The sequence below is a fragment of the Ceratosolen solmsi genome, unplaced genomic scaffold (assembly GCF_000503995.2).
Source record: "Ceratosolen solmsi marchali unplaced genomic scaffold, CerSol_1.0 scaffold10, whole genome shotgun sequence".
In the NCBI taxonomy this organism is placed as follows: Eukaryota; Metazoa; Arthropoda; class Insecta; order Hymenoptera; family Agaonidae; genus Ceratosolen; species Ceratosolen solmsi.
In genome coordinates, this window is record NW_011948412.1 from 3,579,446 (window position 1) to 3,604,915 (window position 25,470).

Here is a 25,470-nt window from a genome sequence, read left to right on the forward strand (position 1 = left end):
AGAAACAACATTATAATCCAGCTAAAGTGTTACTTTTAATTATTGAAAGTAAATTACTTGAAAATAATTCATTCTAAAATTTTTTAATTTTTAGGAAAAAGAAACATGTATTTCTCAAATATACTACACGGTTCGACTTGACGAGGATCCACACAATTCACATTACTTATTTAAGTATATAAAATTTTTGCAAATTCGTCAAATCCATTTTATATGTGTATAAAAGTATATACACACATATTTGCTATTTACTTATCTTTATGTGTATGTAATTTATATTATTGAATTGGATTTATTTAGGAGAAACCTCAATTTTCACTAATCATTACAGACAATTTTTCATCTTTTCAGAATGATTAAATATTTTTACTCTCTTTCTCTTTCTTTACTTAAGTCTTTCCTTAATCACTCTTCCTTTTAAGACAACGTAACAACCGGTAAAAGCTATATCTCACATTATCCCAAGTTAGCGCAGCTAAGGTTATAATAAAAAATACTTATGGCAGTCAATGATTGCCGACGTAAGTGTAAATGACGAAGACACACATATATATATATAAAATTTCTTATCAGGCAGTGCATATAATATAAAGAATCTTTTTAAGCAATGATTTTAAAAACATAAAAGAACTACAGAATTTCTTTCCATACAAACTTTTTGTCTCTGCGCATCGCCTTCAATTTTACATAGTTTATCTCTTACTAAAAATAAATATATACTGATTATCACTTATTAATTTTTTTATAAAATTATTAGCAAGTTATAACAGTATAATTTCATTCATTTCGAAAGAAAATTATTCATAAAATTAACTCTCAACGTACTTCATTAAAAATAAAACTGGTGTAAAAAGTCCTTGAAAACTTAATATCTTTCACTATTTTTAAATGGTAAAAAATTCGTTCACACGGGCTTTATCATTCATTCATGCTCTTGAGAATATTATTTTAAATGATATTATATCCGGATATAATTGTAAATAAATTGGTACATCTCTTTCGTTATTTGTATCGTTTGATAAATAATATAATATAACGTAATAATAGAATAATAGTAATAATAATATTAATATTAATAATAATAATAATAATAATAATAATAATAATAATAGTAATAATAATAATAATGATGTTGATGATGATGATGATAATGATAAGTTAGTCAAAAAAATTGAAAGTGATACAACAGACAATCCATCCTTAATCTACTACTTTGTAGTACTTTTGGTGCGTAAAGTTCATGCATCGTCATGAGTCATTGTAGTACATACAATACATAATATTTATGTTTGTTTTTTATATACGCCGACGATATTAAAGGGATAGATAAAAGTGAATACGATGAAGTTTGAAGGCATATTATTTCTCAGTAGAAAATCGCACTAACTTGGGATATTATTAATTTTTTTTTTATTTTAAACATTATATCTTTATTTTTATTTTCTCTACTTTAGCGATAACTTTGCGCAAAATGACCCCTACAAAATCGTATTTCAATGAATATTTTTTCTCTAATAAAATTACGTTTACTATCGCCTTCGTTCAAAGGTGGACAGTTTTATCTTTCACCTTCATTTAATTATTAATGTTGCTTTATCCAAGTAGGGCGACGAAATATTTTTTCTTCTTTTGTTTTTGAAGTTTCATGTATATATTTATGTCTATTTTTATATGAATATGTTTTTATGCAGATTTCTGTTCACGTAGTCTCATAATGCAACTAAATTATTTCTTTCATCAATCTTTTACTCCAATTTAGCTGAAAAACAAAATATGTATATTATTATGATTATAATTTTGTTAAATTACATTGCTTTGAAAAATATACTAATCAATTTTTAAAAAATCACCAAAATATTAAATGTATATTGCATAATACATTAATATCTTATTACCAAAAAGGAAATTTATATATATATAATACTGTAAGCATTTTATGATATATTATTTATATATTATAATATTTAATAGTCATATGTTATTTGATATTATAATGTCTACATAATGGGTTACACCAATTTTAAACACATTTCAATTATAAAAAACAGAAACCAATAATTTAAAAAAAAATTTAAATTAATCTTTCTAAAAATGTTTAAAGGGGAATGCTACTTTTTTCTATTTTTAAAAATGTTAGTATGGAAAATAATTATATAAAAATAAACTATCCGTTCATTACACAAACAAAATTATAATTTCCATTTTATTAAGTATAAAAGAAAATTCAAAATTCAATAGCATTTTACATAATAAATTTCTAAATCTAGGATATGTTAAATAATATTATAAATTATAATATCTAATAATACTACTATCAAAAAATGATTTTGTATTTTAAAATTACAATATATTTTGATATTATAAATTTATATTGGCACAAATCACTAATACTTCAGTATTTTACTTTAATTTATATAAGAAAATTATTTTTGTATAAGCAAAGAATTAAAATTAAAAGACTTGAAAAGGTAAATAATGTGACAATTGGAGAGCTAAATTCTTATAAATATATACTTGCGTATTTTATTTGTTTTTTAAGCACCATTAAAAATATGTGGTATAAATTAATTGAATAATTATAAAAAACTATTTTGAAGATTTATCTAATTGCTTTAAAAAATTAATCATTTCTGATTTAATTGTAACATATAAATGAATATTTTAAGTATTGAATAAGTTTTAATTACGCATACAATATACAATAATTAATTGGCAGCAAAAGCATTTTGAGGAGAAAATGGAGTTGATGCGACAAAAAGCAATGAAAACATAAAATGAATGATATCCTAATGTTTTACTAACAGTGATACAACACAGATATTCAATAATAATGTTAACAATTTGCTGAAAACAATTATCATAATAAAATTTTTTTTTTAACTACTGAATTAAATTCAACTAAATATAACAAGCGATTTTATGTGAGTCCGTCGGATATTAATTGATAAATGGACAGTATTGTGATGTTTCATACAATATACATTTAAATATATTATAAAAGTATTTATTTATTTTTATTTATTCTCATACTTAAGAATAATTATGGCAATTTTGTTAATAATTCATGTTTATAAGTCTTAATATCTTAATATAAATAATTCTTATAGACATTTATATTATACTTGATGAATTAAACCTTAAATTTGAATGTCTTAATTAAATTGATTGCTTTCTTAAATCGATTACATTCTGCTTGAAATAAAATTAAATGCACAAATTTAAAAAATATTTTGTAAACAACAAATATGTTTTATGTAATATAGTTTTCCATATTAATAAATAATTTATCTATTACATTTTTTGATAATCATATGAATCACCAAACATTATAATTGCTTTATGAACTCACTATAGTATGTCATTCCGCATTCACAATTGGAAGAACATTCCTAAAACGTTTATTTCAAATAAAACAAAGCTAATGAAATAAAAAAAATAATATTCATAGTAACAAAACGATACTACAGTAATTATTTTACTATTATGTATTGTATTATATAAGTAATTAATATTTTCATTAAAAATGATTAAAACAAAGTTATAAATAATAAGTAATACAGAACATTTTAATATTCTTCGATCATTATTCATTTTCATCAATTTATTATATTTATAAGAAAGCTTATTAATAATTTGATATTTTGTAAGCACATTGTGATTTTAATTAATAAATGTATCTTTATCGTAAATATTTTTCATGAAAGATTTGTATAGAAATATATTTAAAAGAACAAATTAGAAATAATACATTAAAAAGGGCATTTTATTTTCAACTTATTCAATATAATTTACTACATAAAATAATAATATGTAAAAACATAGTATCTTTTTATTAAAAAATAATAAATAAGTTATATGTTACTAACAGAATAACCTAGCTACGATTGCTTAATCGTGCAGTATTACAACGGTAATTTGTTGATAGTATGGTGCGACGGACTCACCGCATTTCTAAATGTTGTTCCAATTGTGTGATACTCTTTTTCTTATTGATCATTGGCTATCGCTTTCTACTTTTTGGCTTTTCTAAAATATGATAAATGTGAATATGATCGGATGAAGTTGCGGTGTGCCCTGTTTATATTTTGATTTATTTATTGTTTTACAATAATCTTTTATACTCCATGTTCTACAAATGTATGATGAAAGCTAAACATAATATGAGCAAGATGGATATGGAAATGTATTGTCGTTGCGACATTTTATAGTGTCAATGACAATAAGATAAAATATAAAACTTATAAATGATTCAAGCAATTAAAAAATTAGCTATATCAAATTCTATTTCTAATATTTCATTCATACAATAAATGAGAATATATACATTAAGATTTATCCTTTTATCTTTTTATTACCTTCTATTATAATAGTTTATTAAATGCCATATACATAACTATATACTATAAAAATGTTATGATTATTTATTGTAATTGCATTAAAAATTAAAAATCAAAATTATATTTTCCATAGAAATGATACAATTTTTTTATTTTAATTAAGAATCCGAAACTTAGATAATTCAATTTGATTTTATAAACTTTATTTATTTTTATAATAAATATGAATGAAATAATACTTTAATAAACGGTGGCTTAAATTTAATAATTCACAAAAACTATATTTAGAAATATATTTAGAAATATATTTATAAAAAACATAGTCGATACATCTATTTAATCAATTATAAATTTTTGAATGAAAATTTTTATAAATAATTACTTCATTTATATAGAATTGGTCATGTGTACAAATTATAAATAAAAGCAATTTATTAACGTGGTTTGTTAATAAATAATCCGAAAACTCAATATGCACATATAAGGTTATAATCAACATTTTTGCAAAAAAATATTACACCACATTTGACAAAAGAAATGCCCGCTATATTCATGAAATTTAAACGTTACTTAAAGCAGAAATGCAGTTAGACTCGTCCTCTCGTTTAATTATCTCTGCAATCGCATACTATAAGGATATATGTGCGTACGCGTGAATGTGTGTATTGGGAGTAAGGAAGAAAAGAAACGATGAAACAAAACTAAACGAAACTCACTTTTTCTTAAGAGTAAAAAAGCTGCGTCGCTTGGTCTCGGCTTGAGTAGGTGCAGGTAGTGTATGTGCCCTTGATGTACTGGCTACGGAGGCGCCCTGAGCCGCCTGATTCAGCACCGAGACCCAATCATTCATCTCGGCATCATCTTTGGCCTGGAATAAGAAATCGGCTCCGCTTTGCGTTCTAAAAGATAAGTGAAGTAAATTAATTTGCAGACGTTTTATATTTTAATTTAAAATAATCATATTTTTTAATTTAATAAATAAATAGTTTTTCATTAATTACAATGGTGCAAAGTGCTAAAAGTATTATTAAAAATAGTAAATATTTGAATATTTGCAATTAATAATAAAATATTTTCAGTGTATAAAGAAATACAATGCTGGACTTATAAGGTGAAACTAATGATTTAAATAAACCAATTTTAATTATTTACAATATCAATAAAAGTAGAATTAATTAGTTTAACTTTAAATATTTTAAATCAGCAATAAATGGACAATTAAAATAATACTTACTTAACACGGAAGACATGTTTCTTCTTGGTGTAGTCGCTAGCAATGACAATGATGGCACCCTTCAAGTCAAGCGGCATTTCACCTTTGTACAACTGATCAGGAACTGATTTATACGACTTCTGATCCTTGTAAGCTACGAGTGTTTGACTCCTTACGACCATGTAAAGTTTATCCCAGGATCGATTGGACGCTTTTTTAGTTGTACTCTCCCATTCGTGTTTACGTGCCAAAACACCTTCGAATTCATCATCACTCGGACTTCGTGCTTCTGTTATTAAGAAATGCAAACATAAAATCTCACATACCTTTTATACAATTAAGAAAACAAACAAATAAAGCAAGATCTAATAAATGCACTAGCTCTAACATTTAAGTTTGTAAATTACATTTACATTAAATATTAAATATATGATGACAAATGTTTAATGATAATTATTATTATTTATTAATATTTAATGATTAATTATTTAATGGAAGGACTCGAAGGCAATGGATCGTCTAAAGCAGCAATTTATTAATTATAAATAAACCTGGAAATAAAAATGATTTATTATATATTTATGATAACTTTATGTAATTTATGTACTGTATAGATAACCTAACTGGTCAAGTAAATATATTGTTTGTTTTTCGCTACAAATTAGATATTTATTTTTACAATATCTAGTTTTATTTTTTATTATTATTTAAAATATATTTTTTGTATGAAATTACGAATTTATAATTATTTTGCAATTTTTAGGTAAAACTATGTTGAATCGAATAATGTGTGTGTATTAATTTCAAATAAAAATATCTCCCAAATAATAAGTATATTGATATTTCTCAAAAATAATTTTAGCACAATTTAAAAATTTTTCCTTCGATTGCAAAAGCTGCCATTTTAGCTGTATATGATTTTGATAATTCTATAATATTAATTGCTCGGTATTAATAAAAATAAAATTAAGACAAAGAATCCAATTGGAAATTTGTACTATTACTTTAAAAAAATTTAATCATATCTTAATAAGTTATTTTTATACAAATATTTGTATTGAATAAAGTAATGGATTTTAAAATGAAAAAACTAATACTAATTCCATAACAAACTATAACGATAAAAATGATACTAAAACAATTGTTTTTGTATGTTTTATTATTGGCTCTTTTATAAACAAAAAAAATTGCTTAAAACTAAAAATATGTAAAAATATAAATAAATGTATTATTCTACATTATTTATTACCGTATCAACAACTTTTTGCACTCACAACATACGTATCGCTGAAATAAAAATATAAAATATAAATTAGTTTGATGTGAACGTCCTTGAAATTCGATATCACCAATAGATTGACAACCAGTTTCTGAACTCGCTGCCTGCAATGTTTTACACGACTGCGTAAGGTCGACTAATCGTATGGCTTACCATATTCGTCGTCGCTTGCACCACTGCGATCAAGACTTGGTGATTTAGCGGTTTTCTTCCAGCGGAAGCTTCTGAAAGGTGACTTGCTGCGACTTCGGTCCTTGCGCCTTAATGTACCCGATTCTGAGCCTCCCTTCGGCACTGGATCATCGCAACAAAAACGACAACACAACGAGCAAAGAAAAAAAGACCATTTTTACTTAGTACCAGTGTCTGTTTATAAATTCTTATCATTATTTGAGTACAATTGTTTTTAATTTTTTTTTATAATATTTCTTATTATCTTATTTACTGAATTTTGCTTGCTGTTTTATCGATATTCTTATTTCTTGCAATATGAATTCAATAATGAAGTCGATCAACTCTACATACAACTTCTTTTTTAACGCGTTACAATTATTTTATTTATTTGAATTAAAAAAAGTTTAAAAAAATAAAATAATATATAGAATTGCTTAAGTATAATGACGATCGAAAATATATATTGTTCTGTTTATCAGAATTCGTTCTTTTGATCTCTGATATAGCAAATTCATTTAATAACATTTAGCAAATGCGTATTACTATTATCATTAATAAAATTTTGTATGCAAAATTATATCTGAACATCAATATTTTAAACTTAACTAATTTCAGCTTATATACAATTATAATAAAATAATATAAATTACGATATTCGATAAAACAGAATACATTCAATTTTGCTATTTTCTTGATCAATTTTATATTTTCTCTTTTTCTCTCTTGATTCGATATAGCGTGTAGTCTTTTTTCCAATTCATGAAAAATAGTAACAAATACTTCCAGTTCAAAGATCTCTACAATATACGTGCAAACATGCGCATGCATCTTATATTATACTCCTACAGTAGACACATTTTTTAATCAAAACCAGCTGAAAATAGTATCGCAATCATTATACTATTTTAAACTGCAGTCGAATAAATACTTTTTCTAATTGGAGCTTCTAAAATTGATAAATATAGACAGATACAAATAATTAAAATTTCATTTAGTAAAAAAAATATTCTAGATTTGTTTTTTGTTATGTAAGTAAATTTATTTGATTTGATTTATTTAATAATATATACTTAATTATTAATAAATTTATTAATAATATAAATACATCTCTATAACAAAAATTAAGTTTATTCTTAAAAATGACCCTATTTCTATTGTATAAATTCACCCGATAAATATCGTAAAAAAAATTATTTGAATATATAAAATAAATTTGAGTATAATTTATAAATTATAATGTGTATTTATATTGTTTACTTAGTTGCAATCTAAAATACTTAATATTATAATATTATAGATTTTCGATTACAACTAATTAAACTTTCATTAACATTAAAACATCTTTATGAATAAACAGTACTTTACTATTGTTTAAATATATTAATTAAAATAGAAAAGTTAATGAAATTTGTGATCTATCTATTAATTTTAAATTATGTCGGTTATTAATTTTTAATTATCAAAATGAATGATGAAATTGATTCAATACATTACGATATAATTCAATATTTTTTAATTATTAAAAATATTATTATACATAAATTACTTGTATAAGTCTGCAGCTGTTATAAAATGATCTTCAATATATTCTTTTTCTTAAATTAACTTTAAATTTCGCTGATATTACAATGATTTGTTTAATATTGCCACAAATCTCAGAAGGATTACAAGAAGTATGGAACACTCGAATTTCCTTCTACTTGTTTGTCTCGTTTATCACGTCGCGCTATCAATTTTAATTTAGCTATAGAATAAATTTTTTCTAAACTGAAATTAAAAATAATAATGTAATTTACTTTTAAATTGACAATAAAAAAAAATACTTGTATGAGGCAGTTTTAGATATTCAACTTAAAATTTTGGATCTTGCCAAGTTTATTATGTGCAGAATTCATGCTAAATATATATATATTTTTTAATTTCGTTTTAAAAATTTATATTTTAATAAAATACATACCAAGTAATTGGATAATTTTTATGTTCATTTACATTTTTATTTTAAATTAAAATGTCTACTTTCACGATAAAAATGTATATTTCCTTTAAATATTATTCGTCTGTAAACCTTATTATGTATGTGTCTTGTAAATGTATCATCAAAGTATTTTTTCTGTTAATAATTTCATAAATATTTACAAAATAAATATAAAACATTATATTTTTCTTTCAGAGAAATAGAAGTATTAGCAAGAAGAGAATATAATGTAGCTTTATTTCAAAGGGATAATATAGGCTGGGAAATTCTCGTCATTTTATACCTTTGACAATAACCATTAGCAATTTAGTTTTACAATCTCTATTTATAGTATGTGTAGATATCGTTAAAAATTTATGTATCAATTAAAATGACAAATTAGTTTATACAAAAATGAATTTAATATGATTTTTTGGCATTTTTTAAAAAATTTTTCGAATAATATTTTATGATACTTGCTCGACTTCCCCTTTTAAATTTAAAGTCTAATGTAAGTTTAATATAAATGTCAATTAATATAATAATCTAAATACGATATTAAAAAATTTCAATATAAATTGTACTAAAATAATTAGTCTTTTTAAAATTATGTTCATATAATTAATCTTCGATTAAAATAAAATAAATTGAAAAAAATAATTTATCATGGTTATTAAATGTTATTAAATGATATCATCATAATAATAAAATTACTTTCAGAAATAAATAAAAAAATGATCATAAATATAAAAATTAATATTTTACAAACCAATAAAAATAAATTTTATACAATGTTTAGAATGTCGAAAAAATTTTAAAAATAAAAAGCTGTTATAGAAATAATTATAAAAGATTTAATATTTTCACAAAAGAGAATGTTGTGGTATTATTAAATAAAGGAAGTTATAATAATTTTTTATAATAAAATACCTTTTTCATTTATAACATATTTTTTCTATATTTTATCCCACATTTTATCACATATGAGTGATATTAAAAAATTAATGAAACTAAAACAGCATTTCAACTTACACTTACTTGTAAGAATGGGAGGCGTAGTTCGATGTTTCGAAGAGGATGGTGATCGTATTATGGGTTTCTCAGTCAAGACTTGTCTCGATTCGCTCTTTTGAGCATGCACTACTCCACACCAAATTGATAGAAAAAACATGCTTTTGTTTTATTTACGTATGATTAAATTCCTTGTGTACAAAAATTATATTTAAGCGTTAGAAGAAAAAAACTTGGATGGCTAAATAGAAAAGTTGCTTTAGATGAAAATTCCAACAATAACTTATTAAAATACTTGAAAATATCTATTAATGTAACATAATCTCATCTTTGAATGAAATGATATGTATAATTTATGCAAATTATAACAAGACCTTTAAGAAAAAAACGTAAAATAATATGTTAAACTGATGTTCACAAGAAATTTAAAATAAATTAATAAGTAAATTAAACTTCGGGTATAGAACTTTACAATACTTTTCTTAAAATTACTTTATAATACATTAATAAATACATGAAGAAACACATAGTATGAAATATTATAAAAGCTAAAAACATTAATAATTTATAGGCAAGCAATTGAAAAAATAAATAAATAAATAAAATAAATGAAAAATTTAACTAACAATAAATAGAAAATACTACAGAGTATTAGTTCAAGTACCTACCATGTGCGAAGAAATTTAATTTAATCTGAAATCTATGACTACAAAAGCTTATTAGTAATTAAAATGTTAAACGAAAAATCTGAAAATGTATGTGATTTATTTGACATAATAAGTATTGAGATAATATTCCTATGAAGTGCTCGTCCATCACCTATTTTTAATAGTGACATTGTGAAAAGTATACATGTGTTATAAACCAATACCAACGGCTTCACGATGATTATTATATTAAAAATAATAAAATATAAACTGAAAATAGAAAAATTTAAAAACTGATATACTTGCTTCGACGTTCCATCACCTGAACGTAATATACAACCAAAAACAATGATACAATAAATATTATTAGTAAAGTTAGAGGGAAAAAACTAAATAGTTATTTATAGCCAGCCAAACAAATATAAAAATATATTTAGAATATCGCTTTCGTATACTATTTTCGAATACTATTTTATGTATTCTTTTCAGTTCAAATTTCGGCTACACATAACAATAGATTTTTTTCCAATTATAAATAAAAAATGAATATAATAAAAATAATAGTTGATAGATATGAAATGACAAAAGACATTCAACAATAGACTAAATGTAATATGGATTTATTAAACAACGGCAACGGGCAGACACTCACCTTCCTTGGGCTTTTCTTGAGCTTGCGAAGTTCGCGCAGAAGTTTTACGTTGTGCCGCTGTGGTTTGTGCATTCCGTGCCGCGTTATTTTTTGAGGTGCAATTTTATTTTGAGGATTGTTTTTTGTTAGGAATTATAGGATGGAAATATATTGATAAGGTGGATAAAACAGAGGTAAAAAGAAACGTGCTGTTAGCAAGAATCATGCTTTGTTCATAATTAATTACACCACTTCTTATCAAACTAGAAGGTTAGTTTTTACTGAATTATAGATAACAAGAAATTCAACATTTTTTTACAAGAGATAAGAGAATGAACCTTCTAATTTCATATTTAAAAATTTATTTTGTAATTTTATTCGTTTTCTTTAATTAAAACAATTTAAAATTTCTTAAAATTGTCAATTACTTTTAAATAATTGTAAATTTAAGCTTGAAAAAATTACTCCTTATTAAAATTAATTTTAATACTTCTAAACAGATTTTACGAATTCTTAAAAAACGGTAGAAACGAATTTTTTAAACTAAATGCACAATAAAACTATTAATATGTGCTGTACTCTGCAAGGTAATTAATTTATTTTTCATTTTACGGACATTGCTTCGAAATTTTAAGATAATAATTATGTTAAATTAACATCATTATACAACTTACCATGATCATCGTCGCGATCTCTGCTTGGAACACCATCGGCTTCCATTCTAAAATGATAAAGACAACATATTTTTAATATTGAATTACATCTTAATTATGTAAATTTCAAAAATATTATCTATCTTAAATAACAATTGAGACAAATTTGAATTATTTCATAAAGTAATAAATTTTAAATGCACTATTAGTAATAAAATATGGATAGTGATTTTGTAAAAAGACAACCATAATAATGATTAAGAAGTTCTTTGTTAGAATTATATTTGTATAAATTATATTACCGTTCACCGGACGGTTCATCTGGACTAGCAACTGGAGTGGCTTTAGCCAATCTGGCAGCTTCGGCAGCTGCTGCTTCCTCTTTCTTCCGTCTTTCCTCTTCTTCCCTCTCCTGCTCTCTTCTTTTTAATTCTCTCAGTTCAAACTACAAATGAAAGTTATATTATAATGCATTTAATATAATGACGATAAACAAATAATATTTATTGGTGATTTAGTATGTACCGTTGTTAGACGTTGTAAAGCACTGAATCTTTCTTCTTGTGCAGCAGCCGATTTTTCAAAGGCTTCATGCTTCTTCATTAGATTTTCAACTTCATCAATTGTGTGCTATAAAAAATATTTTAACTTATATATACCTTCAAAAATTAGATTATATATCCATTCTTAAGATTAATTTTTGTGTGTGCAACAGAATTAAGTTTATAATGGAATATTAAATTGTAGTATGTAAAGACTTCTTACTCCAAGTTCTTGACTCATAAGGTACGGTTCTTGAGCAATCAGCCAAGCTTCTGCAACAGCAGCATCTCTTGCGAATTGATATACTTCCAATACTGTGATAAAAGAAAATAGTTTATTTATACTTATATTTTAAATGCTTTTTTGTAATGAGAAAATTTTATACATAACATTAAAAATAAGACTCACTAAGCTGAAGATTCTCCCAACGTTCTTCCCAGCGAAGTAATAGAGCATTTCTGTGATCCGTAAGAGCTGTAAGTTTTTCTTTAATTTGTGAACTAGCATAATGATTTCTAGCCAATAAATCCTTGCCTAAGTTAATGCAACTTAAAAGATTATCCTCTCTTGTATCAATCTCAGCCTTCAGACTCTGATGATTATTCATTAACAATTCCACTCCACTAACATCCCTTGGTTTTTCACTAGTATTCATTTGCCTAACAACATCATCCATCCAAATCATTAATGTTCTAACCATATTGAAGAATCTGAATAAATCCCCGGTATCCTCTATAATAAAAATAAAATTTCATTTATAATTTGTTGCATTAATGTTTACTAGATTAATGATACAACCTATTTCTCAAAATACTTTTACTACACATTTCATAAAATGTTTAAATATAAAAATATGAAAATTATATTTCTATAATAAATAAATTACTTATAAAAATTATTTTTAACGTACCAAGTTTATTCTTACGCGCTTCGCAGAGTGACTGCAAATTATTCCAAGCGGCGACAACCTCAGCCTCGCGATTTGTAATTTCGCGTGCCTTATCACCTGCATAGCTCGCCTGCAACTTTGCAGATTCTTCTTGAATCTGAGATACCTGACTTTGAAGAGTTGATAAATCTTGAATAAAATTGCCATGCTTGCGCTGAAGAGCGGAAACCGAGCCGGCATCTCTACCAAGTTCATCTGACATAGCATTTTGTTTCTCGAGGATACGTCCAAGTACATCTTTACAGTCATGGAAAAATTTGTGAAGTTCACGACTAGCGGCAAGCATCTGGGTACGTGTCTCGATCAACTCTAATAAGTCTTGCCAAACCTATAATTATTAAAATTATATCTAATAATTTATATTGTTAAATAATTTAAATGCATATTATATACAAAGTATATTTACAAATCAAATCAATTCTCAGTTAAGAAATAAAAAATTTTCATCAATATATTATAATCATAATAAAAATTCTATTACTTAATACCTCGTTTAGTCCATCTTTCCATTCTGCTATAGTAGCGGCGTCAGAATGGCCAGTATTAATGAGTGAGTCAGCAATACCATTTACAGCAGCCACTCTTTCGGATCCTATGGCCTCTGTATCGCGAGCAAATTCTTTGAATCTCTCCCATAATAGAGTTACGTGGTCATAATCTTGACCTAGCTCGTGACTACCTGCAACAACTTCACGCTCACCAATCCACTGTTCTAAATCATCCACTTCACGATTCAACATGAATAATTGAAGTGCTTCGTCTAATTTTGCTCGGCGCTCACCAGCCAAATCTTTCAAACCAGCATATAACTTATCAACCTATAGAGTAATAACTCTTTAAGTGAATGAGTAAAAAATAGTAAAGTAAAAAGTAGAAATTCAAAGTCATTTTACAATAATCTTTTTAAAAATTTATTTAAAAAGAAAATAAATTTAATATTTTGTTGATTAGATTATTTTATATATTATATTTATAACATACCTGAGACTGCTTAACAGCAATTTGATCTGCGAGAGGATGTTGGTCGCTGATAAGTTGTCTTGAAGTTTCGCCAAGTTGTCTGATTGTATCAGCATAATCTTCAACAGCATGTTCTAAACTTTCATGCTTCTTCATTAAATTTTGTGCAGAAATTTCATCTTTACCCCTATCTTCAACCATCATATACAATTCCTGCTCGCTCATCCATGACTCTGCTTCAGTTGCATCAAAGAAATACTGTTGAGCTTTTTCGTTTTGTGCCAAATGTCCGTTCCTTTCATCTACAGCATCCTTTAGTTCTTTCCATTTCTCATTTAATTCCGAAATGAGTCGTTCAAATTCCGGAGTTGCTTCATGACCTTCATTAATAAGCTTTTGACCGTTGTTACAGACAAGATTGATACGTGGTTCGTGATTATCGATTTCCGTGCTTAAAAATTAAAATTAAAATTATATTTTTTTTGAGCATCGTTTGTGATATATTATAAAATCATGGGTGTTATGATATATTATAAATTTATGAATACTATGATATAAATTTATAAAGAAAGAACATAACTTATAAAAAGACAGTAGTTACCTCAATGATTGGTTTTTCTTCTTTAACATATGCACATTGAACAGCGAATTTCCATACTCTTTACTAGTCGCTTGTGGCATTTTTTCTGCAATCCAAAGTTTTTCATCCTCAATATCGCGCCTAAATTGAAAGGCCTCCTTCTTTTTTTCTAAATGACGCTGGCGGTCGATAAGCGGTGCTTTAAGTTGTGCAAAGCGTTGAGCAACCTTTTCCTTTTTGCATTTAATTTCTTCCATTTTATCATCTGGCACAGTGCGCTGAAGATGCTCGGCTTGTTTATCGAGTTCTGTTACCTGACGAGCTTTTACAGCCATTTGAGTCTCAATCATTTGTTGCTTCTGCATAAGAATATTAACAGAAGCTAAATCTGAACCCGTATCTGTGCTCTCGATTTGCTTTTCTAAAAACAATATATTATTAAAATATTAACGTATAATTATATTAATACTAAACTGATTTTGTAATATCGAATAAATTGATTATTTCTAATTATATTAAAATTAACGTCATCATACTACCTAATTCATTCATCCAAGAATCAATGTCGTCACAAGTCTGATGAATGAGAACTTCACGGTTAGCATCAAAAAGTCTCTCGCCTTTGTCATGAGTAGTCGTTTCAAGTTCTTCGAATTGATCAGCAAGTTCAACAACCTTCGGCTGAATGATTTCAGTTAATTCAGGCTTTTGCTGAACCAGCTCATCGGCTGCAGCTTGCAGTTGCTGCAATCTATCTTTGTTGCTGGCGATTTCTGCCTCAAATGCTTGATGTCTCGTCCACTTGCTATGCACGGTTTTAGCACTGCGGTATGTCTCATCTTGAGCAACTATATGCTTCTCCTGTATCCATTCACCCAACTCTTCACAATCTTGCAAAAATAGCTGTAACTGCTGTTGATCGCGCAATTTATCCATGAGCTGCTGGGCTTTTTCGCGATTGGCATTACGACGTTCGTTTATGGATTCTGCTTTACGTTTAATCTTATCGGCAGCAAAGTGACCATCATCAACGAGTCGCGCCGCGAACTGTACAACTGAATTAATCTTTTCATCGTTTGCATCCATAGTCGTCATGAAAGCCTCGTGGCGCTTAATCATATTTTCTGCTTGTTCAAAATTGCTTGGACTTTCATCCTTTACAAGTTGGTGTTCTTGTTGAGATAGAAGAACCTCTGCCTGTCGCGCATCTCGATCAAAGACCTAAACAAAAATTATAGATTCTTTATTTTCTATATAAGCAATAAACATTGATAAAAATTTGAAGAGAAATAAAAAGTTCTTACAGTACAAAATTTCCTTTACTTTGTTTCATCATTAATATAATGGAAAAATTAAATGATTTCAATATTTTATATATATAAAAAAAAAAAAGGATGTTCCACAAAATACATAACTGTATTACTTTTAAAATAGCACGGAAGAAGTTTAAATAATAATATATTTTACTTTATTACTAAATACAATTTTATTGAAATACAACACATCATTAAAAATGATTAAATAGATTCATTTTACAATAGTACTTATTAAATAAAATAACTGCATTAAAAACACTTTACCTGGAAATTGAGTGAATTGGAGAGTAGATTCTGACGATTAGCCCACATCTGATGTAACTCTTCCCAACCCATTTTCAAAGCGTTTAATCTCTCGCGCAAAAACATGTACTGAGTATCACCATCCCCAGCTTCAGTGGTTAGTTTTTCTCCGTATTCCATCATTTTCTGATAATCATCCGTGTAGTTGTCGATCTCTTCCTTAATATTTTGATGTTGAGTTAATAACTTCTCTGCATCGGCCAAGCTGGTCGGTTCGTCTTCACTTGCTACATCGGTTTGTGTTTTTGTCAACCAAGCCTAAAATATAAATTACAATTGCTTGTTATACTTCCGAAAAATAATGCATAAGATTATTATTACCAATACGAATAACAATACGAACTTCGAAATGCTAATTGTATAAATAAATAGATTTTAAAAGATCGCAGTTCATATACTGTAAACAAAATTAATTTACTAAAATTTAAATATTACAAAGTAAACGAACTATCAACTATCTTATTTGAATGTAAAACGTGATTTAATCACAATAGTAAATGACTTATATATGATCCGAATCAAAATTTGATAAAAGAAATTCATGATATACTTAATAGATTGATAAATTCATGAATTACAAATCAAAAAAATTATGTTAACCAAAATTTACCTGGAAATGATCGAGGTCACGCAAGAAGCGATGTAGATCTCCAGCCTCTTCCAATTTAGCATCCCTTTCCTTGAGCATCTGCGTAAGCTGTTCCCAAATTGTATGTATTTGAGTGATCCTCTCCCTGATGACTGCTGCCTCCTCAGGATGATCTTGCTCGATAAGCTGTGCTTCTTTTTCGAGAGCGTCGAGCTTGGCTTGAATTGCCGCCAAGTCACGTTCCATGCCACTAAGCCGACGCTGTAACGTCATAACTCCAGTGAGATCCATTTCAAGACTGTCAGTCTCTTGAAGTATACGTTTTTTATCTTCAATCCAGGAGACGGTCTCTCGACATTCGATATGGAAGGTTTGTACACCATGAGCTGAATTAAGTGCCTCACGTTTCGATTCTGCTTTTTCTCGTAATTCTGCCCACTTTTGATTTAACTCATTTTGACGTTGAACTATTTGCTTAGAGTTTGGATGCTCAACGTGCAATAATTGTCTCGCTGTTTTTTTTTTAATAATTGTAATTATTATATAATATATTGATTGTAAATAATATATAAAGTATTGAAATAATATTATAATTTCATAATTATATAATTTCATTTTGAGATATTACATGTAACTTTTAAATACATTTCTATTTTACAGATTATTCTAAATTATGATAACCTATACGCTAATCTTTTATTCATAAATCATTTAAATAATGAATTGCTGACTAAGTAAAATAATATTTTATCTCTTATTATTGTAAAAGTTATGAAATTAATTTGATTTTTCTTTTAAATAATATCTAGTGAAATTTTCAAATTACATGCATTATTTAATTTACAGAAACAAGCAATTACCTAATTGGTTTACAACGGCAACGCGCGAAGCATTAGCATTCATCTCTTTTTCAAAGCCATCGTATCGATGCTTCATTATTTCTACATCTTCAATATCTTTGGCAGGTACCATTGTATCCAACATCCTGTTCTTTTCACCAATCCATTGTTCTACACCATCGGCTTCACTAAACAACTTATAGAGAGATAGAGCATCTAATAACCTTTGTTTTCTTAATTTAGCTAGTTCCAGAAGTTCCTTGTAGCTGGCATCAATTTTTGCCAACCTATCGACAACCTCTGGAGATTTCGCATCTTGTTCTCCAAGTTGTCCTAAAACAATAATAAGTATCACAATAACATTAATTTCTTACTCCGTTTTATAAGGTTTTTTTGTAATAATATATTAAATTTACATATTGCTTTTTTATATTTATAAGAATATTTCAAATAAAGAAAAATTAATTTATTACCTAATTGCTGATGCAATTGTTCTATTGTTGTAGCATAATTTTTAAGTTCGTCCGTAACGTCTTTATGTTTCTTTAATAAAGATTGCACATTTGCCTCATCTCTTCCAACATCTTCAGAAGTTACTAATTTTCTTGTATCTAACATCCATACATCAATATCGTCAGCATCAGCGAATAATTGATGATAGTCTACTGCTTCTTCAAGCCTCTTTCTCCTAAATGCTGCCAAATCCAATAAATGATTCCACATTGTCAAAATTTCTTGTAGTCTTTCTTGAATTCTATCCGATCCAAAATGTTGTTGACGAACTAATTAATTAAAAAATAAAATAAATTATTTTAAAAAATCTGATTTATTAAATTAAACTATTCTTCTATCTTTTCAAATTATATTTCAAAACGATAGTTTTCTTTTTGAAAGAAAATTAATATTTATTAAAATTATGTTTATTTCAATATTTATTCAATTTTTAAAATAAAAATTAAATTAAACATAACACTCGCTTCTAAAATTATTATTTCAACATTACAATATTAAACATAATTCTGAATAAAATATTAGAATAATATTACGAAAATAATCATTTGAATCTATAATATAATTATAAAAATATTATACGAAAAACTTATCTATTTTTATAATTTGATATTTAATATTAATGAAAAATAAATTTGTACATAAATACCTAATTCATCTCCAACTGATACAACCGACATGAGCTGAGGATCGTGTGACTGTATTTCGTGCTCTAATGCCTTATGCTTCGAGAGCAAGAGATTGATGGTTGTAAGGTCGTGGCCAATGTCACCTGTAGACACAATCTGTTCCTTCTCCTTGATCCAATTCTCTTCATCAGCCATATCCCAATAGAATTGCCACAGTTTACGTGACTCTTCAAGGCGCGCGCGACGCTCGACAGCTAAACGCACTAGTTCCGAATAAGCGTCCTCGAGTTGTTGTACTCGCTCAACGATGATTGTGGGGTCACATGGTCTATAGCCCTCGTCCTGAAATTCGTTTCAATATTTAGTTCGTAACTAGAAATTTTTGTGCTTTCACAAACTTAAAGAAAAACAAAATTTGTAAAAATAATATTAACAAACCAATTAATTATATTTTTTTTATTTTCAATTTGTATAAGGATTAATGGAAATTCTTCAAATACTACATATACTTAAATTAAAATTAGAATTCTTGTATAGTTATTTAATTGTTGAAAAAAACATGCATTGTATTATATTTTAACTAGTTAGAAAAAAATATACCCTAATATTCGTTACGTAAATTATCAAATAATTTATAAAATATAAAGTAATTTTTATTTATTTTTAGAATTATTATTTTTAAGATATTTAATTGATCTTACTTAAATAATGAAAATTTAATTTTTCCAACAGAAATTTTTAACAAAAATTGTTGTAAGCTGTTTTTATAAAATATTAACAATAATTTATTTTTATTTATATTAAGGATAAAAACTAATTAATATTACCTGTTCAAGAAATCTTTGACTCTGTTGAACTACCGCCTTCACTCTTTCACCCAACACATTGATGTCTGCCTCTACCAACGAGTGCTTCTGTAATAAATCTTCCACACCCATGAGGTGTTTACCATAGTCGTCGGTCAACAATCTCAACTTAATTTCTTCCATACTATCCAAAATGTATAACATCTCCTGGAAATTTTGTTGTAATTGAAGTGATAATTCTAATCGTGATCTGCGGGCACGTAAAAGTTCGAGTAAATAGTTCCAAAGACGTAGAACATTGTCTTTGCGCGCATTTATGCGTTCAATATCATGATAATTCTCGGCTTCGAGTTCCTGAGAAACGGCCATAACAGCCTGCACACGTTCTTCGTATGCAAAGATATCGGTTTCGATAGCTTCATGTTTCTTTGCAGCAGCTTCAACAGCTGCTAAGTCAAATCCAAAGTTATCCTGATAATCAAATTATTAAAAAATTACAAGATAATTGATGTTATTACAAAATACTATGTTTATTAGACTATTATTCTCTAAAGATTTGAAAGTACACAAAAATAAAACTATTTTAATTAAATATATTGTAATGGTTCAATTTCATTAAGTAATATGTATGTGTGTGTTTGTGTGTGTGTGTGTGTGTGTGTGTGTGTGTGTGTGTGTGAATTCAGCTTTTTTTATACGAACGTCCACGAAATTTTTTTTAATTCTATTATACAAATCTTCTTTGAAAACTTTTGTTATTTATTCTTTATGCTAAGTGCTTAGTATCCTAATATTTACATTTGTATCTCATAGCATTTAAAAAGATATACATAACCAGTATATTAATTTCAAATTAATAACTTTGTTAATTAATAATTTAGAAATAAATCGTATTCTTAGTATTATTTTAAATAATAAAATTAAAAGATGAAAAGCATACTTGTGAAACGAGTCGTTGGTTTTCTGATAACCAGGTTTCTCTCATGCTGGCTTTCCTATTAAATCTAGCTGCTAGTTGATCAAGCTTTTCCTGTCTAATTAACTCCTCTCTAAGAGCTAGTTCCCTTTCGTGTTCAGCTTTTTCAAGTCTTTCCCAAGCCTTGTTGATATCAGATATCATCTTGCCTTCTTTAGGAGTGTAAGGTTTTTGATTGTTGGCGCGCATCTTAGATTGTAGTGTGAATAATAACACCTCCAGGTTACCCTTTTCTACAAACTTGGGTGGCTTTTCAACAGTACGATAATTTGAAAATTGGGAGAGTTGAGATTGAACGCCCAAAAGAGAATTAGCAAATTGCCGATCACCCAGGGCAGTTATTGTTGATTCGATCCACTTCAGTAAATCGCTCGTTAAGCTTTCATACTCACGGATCATACGATCATTTTCCATCGCAATACCAACAACTTTACCTATTCTCTTACCTGTAATAAAAAATGACTTCTTTTAGATTGAAATAACATCTTTGTAAAAAATAATTCCTAATTTAATTTAATGAATTCCAATACTGTTTGTGTGACATTGATTGACTTACCTTGCACGGTTTCTTGTTTCATTTTCGAGAAGTAATGGTAGTAAGTTACAACATACGTTATGATGGATTTTTCATCAGGATGATCCACAAAAATATCTTCAGCATCCAATAATTTAGTTAATCCTAACTTATCTTCAGCCACATTAAAAGCATTATTCAAATTATAAATAGCATTAGACTTAGATAATTTATCAAATTGTATAAGATCTGGCCTATGCTTGTGTATAATTGCATTGAAAGCCAGTCCATCTCTCCAAGAAGTCGTGAAATTCCTTACATTAACATTGTGATAACCAGCAGTTTTCATCTGACACCAAAGTAATAGTGCATCTTTAGCACTCTTCGTCTCCTGATTATCCGTTTCCTCAATAGTAATATCTTGAATCTGGAAGCGCAGGATTATCGTCCAGATAAGACCTAAGGTTAATCGTGGATTTCCATCCACAATGTCATGTGAGCCCATATTTTCCAAATGGACTCGTTGCTCACGTAAGAAGTACAAAGCCTTGTCGACATTTTCCAAACAGTGAATGCGCATTTTACCCTTAGTAGGCCGGGGCAATCGTTCGCCAGATAATATTTCGAGAAGTTTCGTCAGCATCTTACCATCGCGTAGATCAACGTAAAGATCACCGATGCGTGCTGAGCAACGTACCAAGTGAGAATTTACCCATTTTTGAAAAGTTTTCTTCTGTACCAACTCACGTTCACCTATAACAAATTTAAAAATTTAAATTTTATTAATATATAGGTTTATTAATTTTTCATACAAATATTTAGTAATTTAAAATTTATTATTTCAACTATAAATTTAATAATCAATTACGAGAATAAGCAGTTAGGAAATCAGAAAAATTTTAATTAATAAAAATAACAAAAATATCATTTTAAATGCAATGAAACAAAAAATTCATATTTCCATAAAATTTTAAACATATTTGTTTATCTTAATGAAATTATGACCGTTATTGTTGATTATACATGAAACATTTAAATAATCTTTATTAATTTCTAAATATCAAACTTATAACATTAAAAATTTTGAAAATAATGTGATAAAAATGAAATGATATTCGAAGTACGATATTAAATACCAAAAATAACATAAAATGTTCATTAATTCCAATCATCTTCATTAATAATAAATTATAAATAAATGAACATATTTTAATTTAATTATATATGATACAAATTTTATAAAAATTAAACATTTCATTAGAAAAATAATAAGGAAATAATTATATTATACAACATTATTGTGAAAAAAATTCTTTAAAATATTATAATTTTATATTTAATTTAATGTAAACAAATATTATATAATATACATAATTAGCAAATATATTATAAAAATAAAATAAATTAATAGTTGATCTCCAAAATAATTATAATAAAATCATTCAATCAGAATATAATATGTATGTGTTGTATAAATATTGCATAAGAAGGCGTCGGCTGGTAAATACGCGCATTCGCTCACGTATTTATACAAATGGTCATTTATATATAGGAATTAGAATCGAAAAACATCATACATAAAAGAGATACAATACCAAAGTTCGTCTTAAAAGAAATCAAGGAAATGTCACAAAAATTTTTTGAATTTCGTATTCAATGATTAGAGGTATTAAAACTTATTAATATTACTAACTTCGTAAGAAAACTTATTTTCCGTAAATAAATAATTTCTCATTATTAAAATTTATGTGCTCCTTTAGTTAAAAATTATATTTAGTAACTATGAAATTTTAATATTTTTATTTTTAGATATTACGTATTGATTTTACATCACATATAATTCAAGAAAAAACTTGAAAAGTATAATCTGTTTATTAGAATGATTCATTCATTTCATTCAAATATAAAATTAAGGTGACCAAACATTCTTTCTTTTTAAGATTAAATAGTTAAATTTTCTACAAATTGAATGAAAAGATTGTATACTAATAACATAAAAAAATTATTCTTATAGATAATTATGAATTAATATAACTATTGACTAATATAATAAATAAAATTATTTCAAATATCAAATCAGTCGAAGCTTCCAATGACATTCTATAATCAACTAATAGCTGAATAACTACCTCACAAGCCTATAAAAACATACCAACATAGCTATTTACCGCTCCGTTCAATATGTAATTTATAAAACAAAAGTATCCTAAATAACTAAGCTATTGATTCCAAAAATAAAAAACAACCGACCTGCGAGAGCCTTGATGCGCGATCGTTCAAAGAGCCTTGAGCTGGAGTTGCCCCCATCATATTCATACTCATCGACGATCTCTTGTTGGAGCGTCGGGTCCCAACCCGTACGTTGCACCGAGATGTCGGTTGTCATTTTGCTGACGTTGCAATTGCTGCCGACGCCACCGCCTTAGAAGTCAACGATTAAACCGTCTCAATCTTTAAGGGCACTCCTAAAATCATAAAATTTTCGGAACATTAATGTTAACAATATTTGTTGTGTTAATTTTTTTTTTTTTTTTTATTTAAAATGAATGTTACATGTACATAAATATAATAGTTTATGCCTATTAATACGAACGTCTGTGTTCAACAATAAATGAGATAAGAAATATCTTCTAATGGTTAAAAAGATTTCTATTAATTCATAATGAATATTCTCTATAATTAAGATTAAAGGTGAAAATGATATTTCATGAATTATTATTTTAATAGGATTATAAAAGAATTATTTTATTATTAACATATTGCATAAAATATAATACTCGAGTGTTATTCTAGATATCATATATTGACAAAGAATTTAGATAAACATTCTTGACTACTAAATTATTAAATAAATCTAAGATATAAGATGATAATGTAACCTTAATTTTTATTTCGATTATTGAACTTAATCGATATATTGAAATTAATTAAAGATTAACAAACGAAATACTTAAATTTTATATAATTGAAATACAGCATTTTTTGTATATATAAAAAATGCTTTGATATACATAAAACTTATTATTAATTGTATAATAAATCTATAAGTAAATAAATAAAATGTAAAAAATTTATTTCTTATATAAATATATAAATATAAAAATATAATATTTAAATAATATGTAAGTAATATATAAATGAATAATAATATAAATATATAAATATATAAATATATATTATTTAAATTTTAGATACATTTTCAAGTAGTAGCCTATGTATGAAATTTTAAATTATCTTGTCAATTTACTGTGCAATAAACATAGTATAACGTGCAATAATCGTATGCTATCAAAGCTCCTCGATTACGTCACGTAGACAGGGTGATGTCACATTTATATGTATTCGCATTCGAATAATAGGGGTCGAGCTGAAATACACAAATAATGAAACACAAAAAATTTTTTTAAATATGTTTTTAAACTACCTACAAGTATTAATAATTATTGTCCAATTTTTAATCATTCTTAATATGATAGTAATAGACATTAATCGAATATTTTGCGTAACTAGTATTTATATGTTTCATCAGTATTAATTTTTCTGCAAAATTTTTATTATAATTTGAGATATTGAAAAGTATAGATAAATGCAATAATTTACAATTAAAAGAAATGATAAATAAATTAAGAAATTGATATATTATCTACTTGATTTAGTATATTAGTTTATCAATTAAAATGCTCTTAATTATATTTGTATTACTACATAATTTAGTTTATTAATACAAAGGGATATCATGTAAGATCTACAGTAAGTAAATCTGAATTGTGGCTCAGTAATTAATAAAATGTACTAATCATTTAAGTCGTCAAGCTAATATTCTTAAAGTTAGTATGAATGTTAGTTGTGCTTCATAAATAGATAAAATATAAAAGTTTTGTAAAATAGATGTCATGCATAAATTGCTTAAAACATTAACATATAAAATGTTCTGTAGTATTATATGCTATCTTTGCTGTAATTATATACATTTTATTCTACTTTTATTCATCTTAATTGGTTTTTATCAGAATTTGACCTAATAATCATGTCTAATTTTATCTGAGTTTGAATAATT

General features: G+C 26.4%; 1 protein-coding gene across 4 annotated transcripts; it reads right to left on the minus strand.

The window, feature by feature from the left end:
- Positions 1–1,126: 1,126 nt before the first annotated feature.
- Positions 1,127–23,873, minus strand: beta-Spec (spectrin beta chain). 4 transcript variants are annotated; one of them, XM_011506216.1, is made up of 25 exons: positions 23,664–23,873; positions 21,456–22,166; positions 20,864–21,345; positions 19,945–20,394; positions 19,138–19,459; positions 18,452–18,760; positions 18,000–18,311; positions 17,161–17,651; positions 16,512–16,808; positions 15,471–16,152; positions 14,953–15,352; positions 14,373–14,802; positions 13,880–14,209; positions 13,353–13,719; positions 12,851–13,174; positions 12,665–12,756; positions 12,425–12,529; positions 12,202–12,344; positions 11,921–11,967; positions 11,268–11,324; positions 9,996–10,097; positions 6,983–7,123; positions 5,572–5,839; positions 5,054–5,236; positions 1,127–1,759 (listed from the first exon to the last, which is right to left on the minus strand). In XM_011506216.1, exons 1-25 carry the CDS (start codon positions 23,797–23,799, stop codon positions 1,756–1,758), a joined length of 7,185 nt encoding a protein of 2,394 aa, XP_011504518.1. In that variant the 5' UTR covers positions 23,800–23,873; the 3' UTR covers positions 1,127–1,755. The 4 variants fall into 4 exon arrangements, with proteins under 4 accessions (XP_011504518.1, XP_011504510.1, XP_011504527.1 ...); XM_011506208.1 differs by having other exon boundaries at positions 9,990–10,097; XM_011506225.1 differs by lacking the exon at positions 11,268–11,324 and having other exon boundaries at positions 9,990–10,097.
- Between the last annotated feature and the right edge of the window lie 1,597 nt (positions 23,874–25,470).

Bases quoted from the DNA above. Each gene is read 5' to 3' on its own strand.
- beta-Spec (XM_011506208.1), bottom strand. From the start codon at position 23,799: ATGACAACCGACATCTCGGTGCAACGTACGGGTTGGGACCCGACGCTC. The intron at 18,312-18,451 runs GTAATAAATTAA...TTATTGTTTTAG, and splicing joins ACAATTGCATCAGCAATTAG to GACAACTTGGAGAACAAGAT. The intron at 16,153-16,511 runs GTAAAGTGTTTT...ATTTTTGTTTAG, and splicing joins CCAATTCACTCAATTTCCAG to GTCTTTGATCGAGATGCGCG.